The sequence below is a fragment of the Bos indicus x Bos taurus genome, chromosome 13 (genome assembly GCF_003369695.1).
Source record: "Bos indicus x Bos taurus breed Angus x Brahman F1 hybrid chromosome 13, Bos_hybrid_MaternalHap_v2.0, whole genome shotgun sequence".
Taxonomy (NCBI): Eukaryota; Metazoa; Chordata; class Mammalia; order Artiodactyla; family Bovidae; genus Bos; species Bos indicus x Bos taurus.
In genome coordinates this window covers 1,959,166-1,977,349 of record NC_040088.1, presented here as the reverse complement: position 1 = coordinate 1,977,349, position 18,184 = coordinate 1,959,166, and the positions used below count along the sequence as shown (strand labels likewise).

Genomic DNA, 18,184 nt, shown 5'->3' with positions numbered 1-18,184 from the left:
ATTATCTACTACTCCAACTCCATCATGCTGGAAGACCGTTTGCTCCAGCTCATGATTCTTTATCTCTAAGCTTCTGACCATTTAGCAAATACCACCCTTCTGTTTGGCCTCCTGACTGCTGACAGCTTATGTCACCTCTGTCCTCTCAGCAGCCTCGAGGGCAGGCAGTGTCTTCCTCTTGTGGATGAAACACAGGTTCTGAAATGACAGAGTGGCACAGGCTTTGCTCACTGCTGGGTCTTAATTCCAGCTCTGCCTGCAATTCACTTGTGTGGCCTTGAACCAGTAACTTGACTTCTCTGAGCCTGTTTCCTCATTTGTTAAAAGGCAACAAAAACGTCTACCTTGTGGTGTTGTTATAAGAATCAAAGCAGATAAGGTGTGCCAAATGCTTACTGTCTGGCCTAGGAATAACAAGCTATTAAAAACTGGGGCAACTGCTATTATTTAACTTTACCAAACAGCTAGTAAGTGGTAGAATCTGAACTCATTTCCATATCCATTCAGGCTCCTATCACTTACACATCACCTTGGCTACTATAAATGTTTCATATCAAATGTTTCTTAGTGCTAATTTATAAAGTTCATAAAATTACAGTGCTATAGCTAAAATTGTGTTATAGCTAAAATTTGAATTGTGGTGCTGTAGAAGACTCTTGAGAGGCCCTTGAACAGCAAGGATTAAACCAGTGACTCCTAAAGGAAATCAACCCTGAATATTCATTGGAAGGACGGCTGCTGAAGCTGAAACTGAAGTTCCAATACTTTGGCCACCTGATGCAAAAAAGCCAACTCATTGGAAAAGACCCTGATGCTGGGAAAGGGGGCAACAGAGGACGAGATGGTCGGGTGGCATCACTGACTCCATGGACATGAGTCTGAGAAAACTCCGTGAGATAGTGAAGGACAGGAAAGCCTGGCGTGCTGCAGTCCATGGGTTCGGAGTCGGACATGACTTAGCTACTGAACAACCATAGCTAAAAGACTTGCTTATTTCATAACTTGGTAATTCAAGATGAGTTTTCCCTCTGTTTTGACAAAGTCTTTTGGTTAGATACTTCTCTTAAGTCATGACCTTATCACCAGAGGTAAACAGCATGAAATAAAAACACACCTCATAATTTACTTGGCCTTTCTAATGTTGGAGATAGGTGGGGTTTTCTTGTTTGTTTGCTTTTGATTTGAGGTTAACTTGGAATTTCCATATTTGCATGTACTAACATTTTTGAACAGCACTTCCTCTCATTATCATTCAGTTTTCCATACTCACGGTGTTATTGCAGTTTCCAATAATTGGTAAAAATATAACATTGAGAATGAGAAGCATGGGTTTTGGAGATGGACAATTGTTTTTTGCTGCATAATTGGGGTAAGTGGCTTGGTTTCACTAAAGTTTTGATTTCTTAATCTGTAAAATGATAAAGATATTAAAATTCTCTTGGACATTTTGATGTTTCAATGAGATGATTCCTTCAAAGAGATTTTATCGCAGAATTTCACTGAATATATAGAATACCCCCAGAATACTAGAGGAATTCATGTCCTCAGAAACCACCCAGGATGGGGGACATCTGGTCAGCTTCATGGAGAATTTGGCCCTTGAAGGTAAAGTTAATTTCTGATAAACAGAGAGAGAAGGAGATGAAGGCAGAGAGAGGCCTGGGGAGCAGATGGTGTCTGCTCAGGTCACATGTTGGCAATTTTGACCAGATGAATTTAAGGGAATAGGAGAAAATACGGTTAGGAAGACAGACAGAAGAGAGCTAGTAGAGACCTTAAGTGTCAGACTAGGAAACTGAGGCTCGTGTGTATAAGCACTGTAGTTCTATTCTTTCTAAAATAATTTCACCAGTTCTGCATCTTTTTTTTCCAACCCAGATTAGGACATAGGCCTCAGCGTATGCAGTTTTCAAGTCGGATTCAATTGTGCTATCTCTGCAAGTTTTAGTTGAAGACTATGGAAGGGAAGAGTAAAAAGACTAAAATTGTGAAGTAACAGGAAGAAAAACCATGATAGTAGTTAAATTTTATTTTTCTCAAAATGCAATATCTCTGTGTCAAGTACCTCAAAGACTTAGCTCTCATAGGTGTGAAAACTGTAAAAATGTGCCTGATATGATTATTATCCCCATTGTACAGATGAAGAGACTGAGGCTCAGAGTAGTTGTGTGACTCGCCCAGGGTCGCACAGCCGAAAGGTGACAGAGGCAGACGTGAAACCCGTGTCGCCTGACGGAAACGCGTATGTGTTAGCTCACTGCTTTATGCCACACAGAGGGCTCCGGGGACCTTGGTTCTTCCATTCCAACCCCACCACTAAAGAGCGGTGCTGTGAGATGGAGTTGCCATCACCTGAGACGAGACGCCTATGGATTAAATGAGTGGGCATTTTGCTGTAATCGCTGTGGGGTGTGGATGAACAGTTCAGTTTGGGGCATATTGAGACTGAGGTGATCAGCGCATCTCTTAATATCTGTAGCTTAATATCCGACGCTCTCTTAATATCTGTAGCCTGAACAAATTTGTGGATCAGTGCCTTTATCACAGCCTCCCTTAAAAATGTGTGTCTCTTACTAGATTATACAATCTTTGAGGGTCCAGGACCATAATTTTTCATTTAGATGCCTTGCACAAATTTGGTGTTTAAATAACAATCGCAAAATTTACTTCAACTTTAAAAGAAAAAGAATATCCTTGTTTCAATCTGCATCTGTGTTTGGCTTAACACTTAAAACACCCCTTTACCCCCCACACAAAGACACCTCTGGAATTGCCAGTGACAACAGAAATTTAGTGTTTTTCTTTTTTTAACCAAAAAAGTTTCCATGATGTGATCAGTTTTCAGGGAAATGAAGTTCCTAACTAAATGCTTATCTTAAAGTTCTGGTCCAATTGTTGGGGAGAGGAGAAAAAAAAAATGCCCCCCTGCCAACACATTGGTTTGTTGAATCACAGCTCAGTGAAACCTTTCAGGCATATAATTTATCTTTTCTTTGGCCTATGTAGTAAATGCTTCATTTGTTCATGAATTCTGGCCTTGTTTTAATTATGCTATGCTCTGAATGTAGTTTTATGAGGCACAAAAATAAGATTGTCGTTCTGAAAACACAGAAGATTTGTGTGTTTCCCCTAGAATGAAATGGTGGTATCTTTTTCCCAGTTCACAGCTCTGTGGGTTTGTGGTTGGAATTCCAATCCAGCAAGGGACACAGCAGTGAAACTGGGGGGAAGGGTTTGTGTGGGCTGGCGGGGAGGGACAGCTGAGCCCAGGGCATAATTTACCCTCAGAATTCTGAATCGATACATTGATGGCCGCGGATGCATAATGTGCTCTTCCCACCAAGAAAGCCATTGATTGAGAAGTTTTATTCCTGTTACTTTCTGAGGGCCATCCTCTTTCATTCTACTTCCAAGACAATTGATTTTTCCCCCTAAATACAGGCTGTACAGCCAGAGAGCAGGTCAGAACTCTTAATAATAAGGCTGTTCTGTTGTTGTTAAAAATCTTTGCAAACATATGTATCTGAATATCCACAAGTTAACGGACTAGCAGAGACATCAGCAGCTCTTTCATAACTTTTCCATTTTTATCAGCACGTAGGCCAGTGCAGGTTTGATCCCTGGGTCGGGAAGATCCCCTGGAGGAGGGCATGGCAACCCACTCCAGCATTCTTGCCTGGAGAATCCATGGACAGAGGAGCCTGGCGGGCTACAGTCCATGGGGTCGCAAAGGACAGGACTGAGCACGCACGCAGGCAGACAGGCAGAGCGGGCACTCCGTATTTCAAATTCCAGTGATACAACCAACCAAAAATGGAAATTTTCTGTGTAACAAACACAGATGCAAATTTCGTGGCTGAGTCTAAGGAAACAAATGCACTTAATTCCACATTGACGATGAGTGGCGATTTTTAGATCTTCTGAGAGGTTACTGTAACTTCCAAATATCACCCACGGGCCTGGCTATATTAAATACCTGCCATGTTGCCAACACAGACCCCCACCTCCTGGATCAAACTTGATTTTGGAACTCATTCCACTCCAGCTGAGGTGCTGTCCCAAAGAGCGCGCAATTAAAAAAAATAGAGTTGATAAAGCACAATTCTTAAACCTTCCTGCCCATTTTTTAGGATAGGAATGGACTGACTGCCTTAAGTTTCTATGGTTAAATATGTTCAAGGGTTGGTTATCAGAGACGGAACTGGTTTACTTGACTGCTTTGGGGGTTTGGATGTGTCAAGAGACTTCTATTCAGAGATGGGATACTCAGTCCTTCATTCTCTTCCCATAAATAACGCAGTCTTTTCTCAATTCGGGCAATGGGCTGGCTTTGGACGCCCATGGAAATGAAACGTGACCATGCAAAACTCAGAATGGCCTGGGGAGCCCATGGCCAATAACAGGAAGCCACAAGGCTCAAGTAAAACAGTCAGTAGTTTTTCAAATATTCATGAATATTGATGTCCTTGACCCAAGACAAGGACTCTGGGCTCCGGGTGCAAATATTTGATGGACGCTTCCCTGGGCCACCTAGCCTGATTCTCCTTGAGTCCGGACAACTTCCCCAATGCTTGGCCTCCCCCACCAGAGCCCTGGGTGCTTGCATCGTAACTGTGGACTTTTTGTACCTCTTCTCTCGCTCGACCACAGACTCCCTGAGGCCAGCGACCTTATGCTGTCCACCACCGTGGTCGTGCCTCACCTGCGTCTGGTAGCGTCACACTCAGTAAGGATCTGATGTGTGCGTGCACGCTAAGTTGCTTCTGCCATATGCGACTCTGTTGACCCCATGGACGGTAGCCCGCCAGCCTCCTCTGTCCGTGGGATTCTCCAGGCAGGAACACTGGAGTGGGAGCCATTCCCTTCTCCAGGGGACCTTTCCAACCCAGAGGTTGAACCTGAGTCTCCTGAACTGCAGGCAGATTCTTTTACCATCTGAGCCACCAGGAAAGGCCAAAGATTTGATGCCAGCATACATTTGAAGACTCACTTTGAATTAAACAGAAAGTTTATTCAGTAGGCTCCTGAACTGTTGCATTTAGGGAAGGGGCATTTAAAGGGCAATTTTTCTAACTTTCGAAAGAAAATTGAAAAAGCAGTTCTTGGAATAAAAATTTACAGAAAGGACAAGAACGCTGATAGCATGAGCCTTAACATACGAACCTTATGATCTTTTCCCCAGCTCTGTCTAGAATTTTCAGCTATTGTCTAGTATTTACAATATCATTCCTGACACCACCTGTTGGTGTCAGATTAATGCGATACTTATTTTCCTGAATAAAAATAACATCCGGACAGTGCCTGGCACATTGTAAATGCTAAATAAACGACAGTCAGCGTTACTATTAGCAACTTGGCAGGGAAGCTAGCTGTCATTAAGACAATTATATTGACAACCATGTAATAATAATCAGCCCACCTAATTTTTTCCTGGCTCTAATCTCAACTAGAGATTCTTGACTCCCAAATTTTGAAAAATACTGTTGCTTAAAAATCTATTAACTACAGGAATGAGTGCCTTAAAATACAATGTATCTACTTTTATTTCCTTCTTCACTCAAAGAGTTCTTTTCTGGGTCCCCAATACAAACAAACTCTCAAAGTTAAAAGTAAATGCTCTTTTTTAAGATCAAAAGAACTTGCCTTTTTCTGCACAGGAAAGAAAGCAACTGATTTGGATGCCTCTTAAAAGAAAAAAAAAATCTTGTTTTTACAAAGGGATTACCCCAGCTTGTTGGAAAATAATTTGTACACAAAAGGGTTGGCCCGGAGCTGTAAAAGCCCTTTACACACACTTTAGTGCAAAAGATAGTTAAAGATTAGCCCAGGCTATTAAAAGTACGAAATGCAATGCATTTCAAAAAAAAGCCCATAGACACACTGCATACGAAGCCAGCTACTCAGACAGGCAGACATTTCAGTCTTTTGGAAACCGTCTTTATTCTGCTCATGCCTTTCCTCCAGACTCCACTGATCATAAATGCAACCTGTCCAGCTCTGCCTTTGATAAATGGAAGGATGGATTCATCCGTATGTTAGTCACCTCCTCTTTTCTGTTACATAAAACAGATGCCACAGCTGTTATTGTTCTGGCAACAGATGTTTCTGCCACAGAAACACGGGCAGGCACCGGGCTCCAATGTGCTGGTTGTTCTAGAGGGACCTACGGCTCGTCACCTCGTCAGGACCCCTCAGTGATGGCAGAGCAAGACCCGCGCGATCGTCCTGCCCCACAAGCGCCCCTGGCACCCCACCCCGAGCCTGCAGCAAGAGCAAAACAGATCGTCTCACCCTCTCTGCAGGGCCATCCTCGGACTGCTTGGATAACCCAGGAGCTTCGGCGGCCGGGTGAGGATGCTCTGTGCTCTCAGCCTCCAGCGGGAGGTCCACGGGGGCTTTGTCCCGTCCCTTGTCCAGCTTGAAGAGTTTGTCAAAGAAGCTGGAGTCCTTGGGCTTGGCGGGGGCTGCTGCCCCGGACTCAGACGGAGGGTGCTCCGGCCCAGGGGTGGCGGGGAGGCCCTCCGCCTGGGCCGGGGTCTGCCCGGGGGTTTTATCCGGGCCATGCCCGGGTGCAGCTGCCACCGGAAGGGCCATGGGCTCACTCGGGTCTTTGTTTCCTGGAGCTTTATCGGAGCTGACATCAAGCCTCACGGATCCACTGGATGAATCCGTGGCTTGGTCTCCGGTACGCCCTGGTACAGGCCGAGAGAGTGTCAAGAAAAAACGAGATTTAGCAGCTGGTGCCTGGGGTTTGGCGTCCTTCCCAAGACTCTCGCCGTTGGCCTCCGCAGCCGCGCTGGTCTCCATTGTCTTGGGGGAAGAAGCGGCCACATTATCCTCCTGCATGCTGATTCCCAGATCGACTGTAAAGGCAAACATGAGCAGCGGTCATTCACCCCAGAGAGGACATCCGAGGGTCGCGGACGGACTCCCCGCATTTCACACGCAGAGGCGGGGGAGATGGGCTGGGGACCCTACTGGGCCCTGACCCCTCTGCGGGGCAGAGGTCAGCTGTCCAGGCGTCTTCCGACCGAGGCGAGGGGGAGGAAGCCAAGCAGGAAAGCACCTGCCGGGGCCGTTTGAGGGACACACCGACTCTCAGCTTTATCCCCAGGGATCCTGCAAGAAGCAGGGCATCGCAATTTCACCTGGGAGGCAGGCCAGCTGCCACAGGCTTAGGGGAACAATCTCCCGACCTCGGCCCCCTGTCTTGGTCGGGAGAATTCTTTGTCGGGTCCACCTTGTGCCCCACAGGGTGTTGGGTAGCACCCCACGAGACACTGAGCACCCCAGAATGCCCCAACACCCCAGAGCACCCTGACTGGGGACCCCAGAAGTATCTCTGGGTGTTGCCAAAACATGCATTTGCGAAGCACAAAGCTGGACTGTCTATTTGACTCTGAGTTACTGAGCTTTTCTCTGCCTCAGTTTTCTGGTAAAGTGAGGAAAACAGTGGAACCTACCCCTGTAATTTTGTTACGGAGATTCCATGGGTTAATATTCTCAAAGCACATCAAGTGGTGCCTGGAATATAGCAAGTGCTCAATGAACAGCATAAACATAAGTCATCATCGTTGCTGCTGAGGGAGAAAAGTGACAGCCAGGGAAGCTGGGGCAGCCTCTCCCGGCCGCCCAGCGAGCACAGCTTATTCCAGAGGTCACTCGCTCTCCGTCTCTCCTGCACTAGCGTCAGCTGCCGAGAATACAGGCAGATTTTAAAAAGGACTACTCAGATGCTGCCATTCTGACATCTGGAAGGGCAGGCGTCTACACAAGCAGGTGGGTTAGACCCCCAGCCACAAGACTGCACATGGGTTCTGCCTCCTCCAGGGAGGGGCTCTGCTCCCAGAATCCACCCGTTTCTGCTTTGAACTCTGCACAGACCTCACTGAACCGCCTCACTTTCTGGGTCGCTGTTATAAAGCAGTGCGATATTCAGGAGAAAGATACACTGCAAAACTGGGTATCACAGGTGAAGACCAAGCTCCTCGGGCTGCCCTGGAGGTCCAGGGGTGGAGACCTGCCGGCGCGGGGGACGCAGGTTCGACCCCTGACCTGGGAAGATCCCACAGGCCACAAGGCAACCCTCAGGCTGCAACTACTGAAGCCCATGCACCCTAGAGCCCGTGCTCAGCAACAAGAAAGGCCCTGGCAGCGAGGCTGAGCCCCTCACGGAGGCAGCAGCCCCTGCCCGCCACAACCAGGGGAGGCACGAGTGTGCATGCAAAGATGCAGGGCAGCCAAAATCAATCAAGCGTATTTTAAAAGATCAGGATTCTCTACCCACAAGCCGAGTGACCTTGGGCAAGTCACTGCAAATCTCTGAGTTTCTTTATATGTAAAATGGGAGAAACAGAAGCTCCCATGTAGAGCAGTTGTGATGTTTCAAGGACAAAATTCATACAAAGTATCAGGAACCCTGCCTTTTGATAGCAGCTGCTTAATAATTGACAGATAGCTGTGATTGTGTAGTTTGGAGTCAACTCGTCTTAATATCTGTAGGAAAAGAGAAAGAAGAGAAGCTACAGACTTCCCTGGTGGTCCAGTGGCTAAGACTGCATGTTCCCACGGCAGGGAGGCCGGGTTCGATCCCTGGTCAGGGAACCAGATGCCGCATGCCACAGTGAAAAGATTCTCACACATCGTAACTACATAGTGCCCCAACAAAGGTCAAAGACCCCACACATTGCAACTAAGACCTGGAGCAGCCAAATAAGTAAGTTATTTTTTAAAAAGAAGAGCACTGAGGTTTCTTTAGGTCATACATTGGTTATAACTAGTGAGAGATACATACATTTAGCAATTATTTTTGCCAAACTCTAGTATCTCCCAGCGTCTAAAGTCAGGAACAAACAGTAAAGGAGAGAGAGAGACAGAAACAGAGAGCGAGCGTGCACACCGGACTCCTAGGCAGATGGTGGCCTCCTCTTCAAGCTTTGAGAGCAGAGAAGAAACGGCCAGAGGACCAGTGCCAGGCACTAGCTGCTGCTGCTGCTTCTGCTGCTAAGTCGCTTCAGTCGTGTCTGACTCTGCGACCCCATAGACGGCAGCCCACCAGGCTTCCCGTCCCTGGGATTCTCCAGGCAAGAACACTGGAGTGGATTGCCATCTCTTTCTCCAATGCATGAAAGTAAAAAGTGAAAGTGAAGTCACTCAGTCGTGTCCGACTCCCAGCGACCCCATGGACTGCAGCTTACCAGGCCCCTCCGTCCATGGGATGCTCCAGGCAAGAGCACTGGAGTGGGGTGCCACTGCCTTCTCCGCCAAGCACTAGGGGCCGCCATAAACTCGGGGTGCAGGGACACCACTCTGCGTGAACACTGGATGTGTCTTCCAGCTCATGTTTATCATTTTTCTGTGGTCCTGGACTTCATAACTGTGGTAAACATTATACTCAGAAGGGAAGAGGGAGGGAGGGAGAGGGAACGAGGAAGTGACGGAGGGACGTGTCAGGATGCCAAGTACGCATGTCAAGCAGCCCAAGTGTCAGAGTGAACGTGAATGACTTGTGGGGACGCCCCATGCCAGGAAAAGAGGACACAGCTGACGAGAAAGGGGAGCCGAAGAGTCGGAACAACGGAGGGCTTTTCAAACGCCGAGAACGTGGACGGACCTCTGAGTCTTTTGCCTGTCTTCCTTACTCTCTGGCCGGGAACCCAAGGAGCTAGTGCTAAGTAAGAGCATTTTGGTCGGAGAAAAAGTGTTTTGGAAAAAACCTTTGCCGGGACAGACTTTTAAAAAGTGCCAGTGCATTGCTTTGACAAAGGATCCATCCTTACACCAAGAACCTAGAGTGAACTTCAACGCACCGAGGGCTACAGCAGACGCCAGCCACAAGTGCTGGTATCAGAGGGTGGGCTGAGTGTTTCGGTGACTTGTGGGACCGAGGGCTTCTTAGACAGGGCAGCCCGTAACTACGAAGCTCCGCCCACCCCCCAAACTGGGGTGAGCACGTGTCCAGTCCCATCACTTGCAGCTTCTACTTCTCTTGCTAAGATGCTCACCTCTCAGGTGGCCACATGACCTAAGCTGGACTAACAAAAGTAAATCTTATGATTTTTGCTGAGCCTACCAGAACAGAGTTGTGATCTTTGTGCTGCAGTAGTCAAGCCAGTAAGGGGTACATCTGGAGTTGGTGGCCTCGGCTATCACATTCGAGAGCGCTTGCCTGAGAATCAACACAGGTAAAAGCCCTACGAGATCTGTGGTCGCATTTGGACACCTGGATCCAGCTGTCCCTGAAGCTGGTTTACCATTCCACAGCCAGTAGAGCTTCGTTTTTTTGTTTTGTTTTTCCACTTATGCCAGTTTTAAATTAAGTACATACTCTGTGACTTGGAGAGAATTTCAGCGACTTAGTCAGTTCCTATTTCACTTGTTAATTAATAGCAATCAACCTTCTCCTTGAGAAGTTGTCTCCAGGCTCTTCAAATATATCTAGGAGGCATTTAATACAGGATGAAGGAGAGGAAAGAAAATGAAATGCAAGAAAAAGTGAGTCATAAGGAGCTGGATAGATACAAACAGAAAAACAAAACAAACCCACCAACACTTTGCTTTCTCACTAAAAAGGAAGGAAAAAATTCACGTGGGGAAAAATACTACAGTCACTTGAGACCTTGGATAAGCATTAAAAAGCAAATAAATTATATTCTGAAACAGTAACTTACACATGCACAATCTTTGTGAACGACTAGGAAGAAAACCCACTTGAGTTCCAGGGTTTATAGTCTTGCAAACATGGGGATGACCTCCACGCCTTCCTCACATTATTATGGAAAGAATAAAAAGTTCCTTCTGGGTGACCGGAACGAAGCTTTTCATTCCTATGAAAACCTTGGGAAAAGTCCATCTGGAATCTGGTTTCAATAAAAAGTTTTCTCACAAAGCAGACAGATGACATAGCAAAGAGCTTTTACTTCCCCTGCAATAAATGCGTAAGAGTTTAAGGAAAACAAGAAGAAATCAAGTAAGACTGCAAATGGTGGCTCCCAACTATTTAGGAGAGCCGAAAATGTTGATCTCTTTAGTGCAGAAAAGACATTTTGTATTGTGTGTGTGTGTATGTGTGTGTGTCTTACTTAAGAAAGTCATTTTATCTAGACACGTGATGCAGAACTCACTTCTGGTGGCACCTTAGTGTCACTGAAAAGTACTTAGATTGTGGATCAGAGGAACCTGATTAACTCTAAAAATGAAATATGTGACCTGGATAAGTTCCTTTATATCATGTTTCCTCAATTTTCTTCAATTAAAAAAAAAATGGACAGGAAAATAATTGTCCTCTTCAAAAGGTAATTGTGAGGACTAAGCAAAATGCTTCCTACAAGGTACTTAACACAGGTGGGTACTGGATAAACATTAGTTGTTTTGTGACATTTATATGTTATTAATCTAATGACCGTGTCATTTCCTAAATAGAAGCCTAAGGAAAGGAATTATTCCAATGATTTAACCTATACACTTGGGGGGTCTGGAAAGACTTTAAAAGAGTAACGATATGGGCTTCCCTGGTGGCTCAATGGTGAAGAATCCGCCTACCAGTGGAGGAGACATGGGTTCGGTCCCCGATTCAGGAAGATCCCACATGCTGAGCGGCAACGAAGCCCGCCTGTCACAACTACTGAGCCTGTGCTCTGGAGCCCGGGAGCCACGGCCACTGAAGCCTGAGCGCCCTCCAGCCCAGGCTCCGCAACAAGAGGAGCCGCGGCACTGGGGGCCCACACACCCCAGCTGGACGGCAGCCCCGTGGGCGGCAGCCAGGGAAAAGCCTGAGCAGCAGTGAAGACCCCGCACAGCCCAAACCAATAAATGCACTTTAAAGGGCAATGATACGAATTCACTGATCTTCAGAAATCTGAGAACCTGGGCTGTGGAAGGTTCAAGGATGCTTTTTCCAAGCACCAAGTATTCTTAGTCAAGACAAGCTGCTTCGTCAGCAATCTGTTACCTATTTAACACACACACGTACAAGCTCATATGGCACTATTCAGAATCTCTGAGTAAGGGCTACCTTTTATTTGCCTTTTTCGTGAGCCAAGGCTACAATCTTCACTTGATACAGCTGTAAACACAATAGCTGATATTCACTGAATGCTTCCTGCATGTCAGGCGGTAAAGGAAATGCTGAATGTGACAAGAAATGTTTTGTTTCTGTATTACAGCAATCCATGCCAGGTACCACGGTCCCTCCCATTTTACAGGCGTAGAAACTGCAGCTCTGAGAATAAAGTCACTTTTTAAAAAACGTTTGGCTGCACCAGGTCTTGGTTGGAGCGTGTGGGTCTGGTTCCCCGAGCAGGGGTTGAACCCAGGGCCCTGCGTTGGGAGCCCGAGTTATTTGCCACTGGGCCACCAGGGCAGTCCCTAGAATTCTTTTCTCTTAAGAACTCAATATCCAAACATTTCTAGGGCTGAAGGTTAAAGAGGGAACTAGAAACTGTCGTCATAATTTTATTCATGAACGAAGCGTCCACTTACAACTCCCCACTCCTACACGGTCATATGCGTCACTACGGTGACCAGTCAGGACAAAAGCTAAGAGGAAATACAACGCACACGAATCGCAAAGGGAAATTGCAAATGATGGTGGAGTTCACAGAGCCGTGTAAAGATCACACACATGGTTATTGTTGGATGAGGACCCGAGGGAGTTGGAATAGCTCACCAAAGGAGAAGGAAAAGTAGATGATGGCACACTAAGTCTTCAAAGGCGAACTCTAGTCGAATATCAAAGGATTACCACGGACCCTGGGGCAGACGGATGAAGACCTCAGTTTTGCAAAAATGACCCCTCTGCGGTCAGGCTGCGGGAGTCAAATGACACTTCAAACAACCGAGGCTTTATGTGTTGTATAAATGCGTTTGTTGTTTTAAAGATCTTGAAATAAGGATTCACGGGTCAGCTGCTTGTGGCTTGAAGGAAGATGTTAGATTTGAAACCTTCACCGAATGATCAGATTTCATGCTTTCCATCTCCATATTAACAGGGCAGGATGTCCTCTCCAAGAGTGCAGCAAAAGTAAAAGAAAGGGATAGGTTTGGGGGGCAGGAGGGAAGAACTCTGAACTCTCAGCTGAATACGATGTGTCTGAACATTTGGTGACAAAAATGCTGGGTTCAGCGTTACGTGGGCAAAAGCTGACTTACCCCACACTCTCTCTCGAAAGCATCCTCTGAAGCCAGCCATCTCTGTTAGTCGCTGTAGGGGCCAGACTGCACCAGCGACTCTCAGAATTTTCCCTCCCCTCTATTCTTTTGTTTATTTTTGGCTGTTGGGTCTCCATTGCCGTGTGGGCTTTTCTGCAGTTGTGCTGAGCGGGGGCGACTCCCTACTTGCAGCACCCGAGCTTCTCTCATTGCGGAGCCTGCGCTCCAGAGCAATTGCGGGGCACGGGCTTAGTCGTCCCGAGGCATGTGGGATATTCCTGGATCGCAGATCAAACCCGTGTCTCCTGCACTGGCAGGCGGATTCTTCACCACTGTCCCACCAGGGGAGCCTCCCTCCCGCCTTTGCATGCATCTCCTGTCAGTCATACGCTTATAAAAGTCTGGAACATGCAAAGATTACCTATTGCAGAACCAGTCTTTGCTCCAACATGAGCAGATACTGTCACTCAAAGACAGATGTTTCATTGTCTCTCAATTTACTAGTAGCACGCGCGTAACACGTCTTACCTCCCGTATGGTCAGCCTCCCAGTGCTTCCCTTTCCCCGCCGCTGTCCCTCACCTTCACCGCAGTAGAACGAGTCTTTCAGCCTGGTGTACCTTATCAGACGTCGTTCATGCTCAGACAAATATATACAAGCATCCCAGATACAAGTTCTAGGAGGCTGTATTTGTCCTTGTTGGTTTTTACAAAAATAGACTGATATTAGATATCATTTTTAATTGCTTTTATGTATCATTGTTATGGATTGAATGTTTGTGTCCCCCACAGTTCATATGCTGAAATCCTAACTTCCACTGTGATGGTATTAGGAGGTGGAGCTTTTGGGAGGGGATTAGGTTTCAAATCCTGAAAGATGATGCTGTGAAAGTGCTGCACTCAATATGCCAGCAAAGTTGGAAAACTCAGCAGTGGCCACAGGACTGGAAAAGGTCAGTTTTCATTCCAATCCCAAAGAAAGGCAATGCCAAAGAATGCTCAAACTACCACACAATTGCACTCATCTCACATGCTAGTAAAGTAAGGCTCAAAATTCTCCAAGCCAGACTTCAGCAATACGTGAACCGTGAACTTCCAGATGTTCAAGCTGGTTTTAGTAAAAGGCAGAGGAACCAGAGATCAAATTGCCAACATCCGCTGAATCATGGAAACAGCAAGAGAGTTCCAGAAAAACATCTATTTCTGCTTTATTGACTATGCCAAAGCCTTTGACTGTGTGGATCACAATAAACTGTGGACAATTCTGAAAGAGATGGGAATACCAGACCACCTGACCTGCCTCTTGAGAAATCTGTATGCAGGTCAGGAAGCAACAGTTAGAACTGGACATGGAACAACAGACTGGTTCCAAATAGGAAAAGGAGTACGTCAAGGCTGTATATTGTCACCCTGCTTATTTAACTTATATGTAGAGTACATCATGAGAAATGCTGGGCTGGAAGAACCACAAGCTGGAATCAAGACTGCCGGGAGAAATATCAATAACCTCAGATATGCAGATGACACCACCGTTATGGCAGAAAGTGAAGAGGAACTAAAAAGCCTCTTGATGAAAGTGAAAGTGGAGAGTGAAAAAGTTGGCTTAAAGCTCAACATTCAGAAAACTAAGATCATGGCATCTGGTCCCATCACTTCATGGGAAATAGATGGGGAAACAGTGGAAGCAGTGTCAGACTTTATTTTTTGGGGCTCCAAAATCACTGCAGATAGTGACTGCAGCCATGAAATTAAAAGACACTTACTCGTTGGAAGGAAAGTTATGACCAACCTAGATAACATATTCAAAAGCAGAGACATTACTTTGCCAACAAAGGTCTGTCTACTCAAGGCTATGGTTTTTCCTGTGGTCATGTATGGATGTGAGAATTGGACTGTGAAGAAGGCTGAGCGCTGAAGAATTGATGCTTTTAAACTGTGGTGTTGGAGAAGACTCTTGAGAGTCCCTTGGACTGCAAAGAGATCCAACCAGTCCATTCTGAAGGACATCAGCCCTGGGATTTCTTTGGAAGGAATGATGCTAAAGCTAAAACTCCAGTACTTTGGCCACCTCATGCGAAGAGTTGACTCATTGGAAAAGACTCTGATGCTGGGAGGGATTGTGGGCAGGAGGAGAAGGGGACAACAGAGGATGAGATGGCTGGATGGCATCACTGACTCGATGGACATGAGTCTGAGTAAACTCTGGGAGTTGGTGATGGACAGGGAGGCCTGGCGTGCTGTGATTCATGGCATTGCAAAGAGTCGGACATGACTGAGTGACTGAACTGAACTGAACTAGGTTATGAGGATGGAGCCCTCATCAATAGGATTAGTGTCCTTATAAAGGAGGTCCCGCCTCCACCATGTGAGGATACAGTGAAGAGATGACTGACTGTGAACCAGGACCTGGTCCCTCCCCAGGCAAGGAGTCCACTGGCACCTTGAGCTTGGACTTCTCAGCCTCTAGAATCATGAGAAATAAACGGGTATTGTTTAAGCCTCCAGGTCTCTGGTATTTTTGTTCAGTTCAGTTCAGTTCAGTCACTCAGTCATGTCCAACTCTTTGTGACCCCATGAATCACAGCACGCCAGGCCTCCCTGTCCATCACCAACTCCCGGAGTTCACTCAGACTCACGTCCATCGAGTCAGTGATGCCATCCAGCTATCTCATCCTCTGTTGTCCCCTTCTCCTCCTGCCCACAATCCCTCCCAGCATCAGAGTCTTTTCCAATGAGTCAACTCTTCGCATGAGGTGGCCAAAGTACTGGAGTGTCAGCTTTAGCATCATTCCTTCTAAAGAAATCCCAGGGATGATCTCCGTCAGAATGGACTGGTTGGATAGCTGCCCAAATGGACTGAGATAACCTCAGTTCTCCCCTTCCTCAATCAATACATCCCGAATCTATCTTATCTTTTAAAAATAGCTGTAAAACATTCCTTAATATGAATATACCAAAAGAGATTTATGTCACTGGCTGATCAATGAACATTATGATAGTTTCCAAATAATTTTTTTTCCACGTTCATTACAAACAGTGCTGGGGAAAACTTCTATGATCGAAGGTCCTAAGCTAGTGCTTTATTTCTATAGAATAGAGTTACAGATGTAGAATCGCTGCACCCAAATTAATGTGCATTTAATTTTTAAAAATAGACACTGCCAGATTAATTCCCGAAAAGAGGCTCCAGAGATTCACATTTCCGACAGCAATATGGTAAGTGTCTCTCACCCCCAAGGGTGGCAGGGAAGATACGTAGCAGGAACGCGGATCACGCACACAGTATTAAACACCTTTAAATGCGAAAAGAAAGAGACTTACCAGCGAAAATCACACAGCGTTCCCTTGATGCTCTCAGCTGTCAGGACAGGAAGGCTAAACTCTGGAGATGGCAGGTGGGAGCAGGTTGAATTCAGCCCACGCTGAACACTGCTGAACAGCGGCAAGTACTCGTGTGGACACTGAGAACAGCCAGCCAGAAAGCAATAGGAGACAAGGGGCTCAGAGGAAAAGGGCGGGGAAAAGAGCCAGGTCGGGAAGACGCTACAGGGGCTTCTCCGGTGGCCCAGCGGTAAAGAATCCACCTTGCAATGCAGAGGCCATGGGTTCGATCCCTGGTTGGGGAGCTAAGATCCCACACACGTGGAGCCACTGAGCCCACGTGCCACAACCACTGAGCCCATCTGCTGCAACCACTGAGCCTGAGCGCCCCAACTAGAGGGTCCGGAGGCTGCACGGAAGGATCCCACACGATGCAACCCAGATCCCTCGTGGCACAGGTAAGATCCAGCACAGCCAAGTACATGAATAAATTCTTTAAAAAAGACGACGTATTCTCCAGAGTGGGAGATGCAAATGATCAATGAGCATGATAGAAGATGTTCATTATGCTCAGTCATCAGGGAAAGGCAATCAAAACCACACCGTGTGACCACCTCACACCCACCAAGATAACCATAATCAAAGACACTCCAACCCAGGTGAACCTTGAAAACGGTACGCTCGGTGAAAGGATCCAAATACAAAATGCCACCTATGGTATGACTCTCTGTGTATAAACTGTCCAGGGCAGGCGAATCCAAAGGCAGGGAGCACGTTCACGGTGGCCTGGGTGGGGGAGGGGAGTAGAGATTAACTGCTCAAGGGATTTGTTTGATGAAATTTCTTTGATGAAATGTGGAATCAGACAGAGGAGACGGCTGTAGTACCTTGTGAATATAGTAAAGAGGACTACATCGCATAATACACTTGAAAAGGGCGAATTATACGGTATGTGAGTTATAGCTCAGTTTTCAAAATGAAGACCCTGTGCTAACAAACCAGCGCAGCTCTGGGGCGGCGCGTGAACGCTGAGGATGAACAGAGGATTCACAGTCAAGGCAGGTGACTTTCAAGCCAACGAGAAGAAATGGATGGGCTACGTCTATCAAACGGAAATTCTCCAGGAGAATTTCTAACGAGAAAAAGCGCTAAGAGGTGGAGAAGTATGAGATTTCACAGAGGACGTGCCTGCCGCAAGGAGGGGCACGGAGCTGGGCCATCTGGCGGCCCGTTTTCAGAACCGTCTGTAACAGCTTGAAGCAGAGGGCTGGAGCCGCAGGGTCTGTGTGGGTGGCGTGTCCAGCGGGGCCGCGGGCGCAGAGCTGAGGGTCAGGAGACTGTCTACTGAAGGAGGTGTATCCAGGGAGCGCGGAAGGGCAGAGAGGGCGGCGCCCAGGAGAGGCGCCAGCGCCCGGGGAAACGCGCGCTGCTCTCTGCGGTCCAGCTGCGTCCTTGGGAGCCCGCGCTGGCGGACACCAGGCCAGTCCAGGGCCCGGCCCGCGCCTCCTCTTCGCCCAGAGCGGCCCCCGACCTCCCAGAAGCCCCGCAACTAGCGTGGGCTCGTGCCCTCCTGCTGGCCCGTGAGGTTTAAGCGGACGCCTGCTTGGGGCATGGGCTTCCGGCGAGGACCCTCCTTTCGTTCCCAATAAAGGGAGAAAAAACAGCGGCGCACGGTGGCCTTTCCTGCTCTTGGGTCCCATCGCCCGAGGACGGGA

At 47.2% G+C, this 18,184-nt stretch overlaps 1 protein-coding gene across 14 annotated transcripts in view; it reads right to left on the bottom strand.

Moving 5' to 3' along the window:
* BCAS1 (breast carcinoma amplified sequence 1) overlaps positions 1-18,184 on the bottom strand; it is a 99,499-nt gene that overhangs the window by 59,218 nt on the left and 22,097 nt on the right. For all 14 annotated transcript variants that reach the window (XM_027558227.1, XM_027558231.1, XM_027558230.1 and 11 more), the window contains exon 4: positions 6,292-6,863. In XM_027558227.1, coding sequence (XP_027414028.1) covers positions 6,292-6,863 — 572 coding nt within the window. The remainder of the gene's footprint in view (positions 1-6,291; positions 6,864-18,184) is intronic.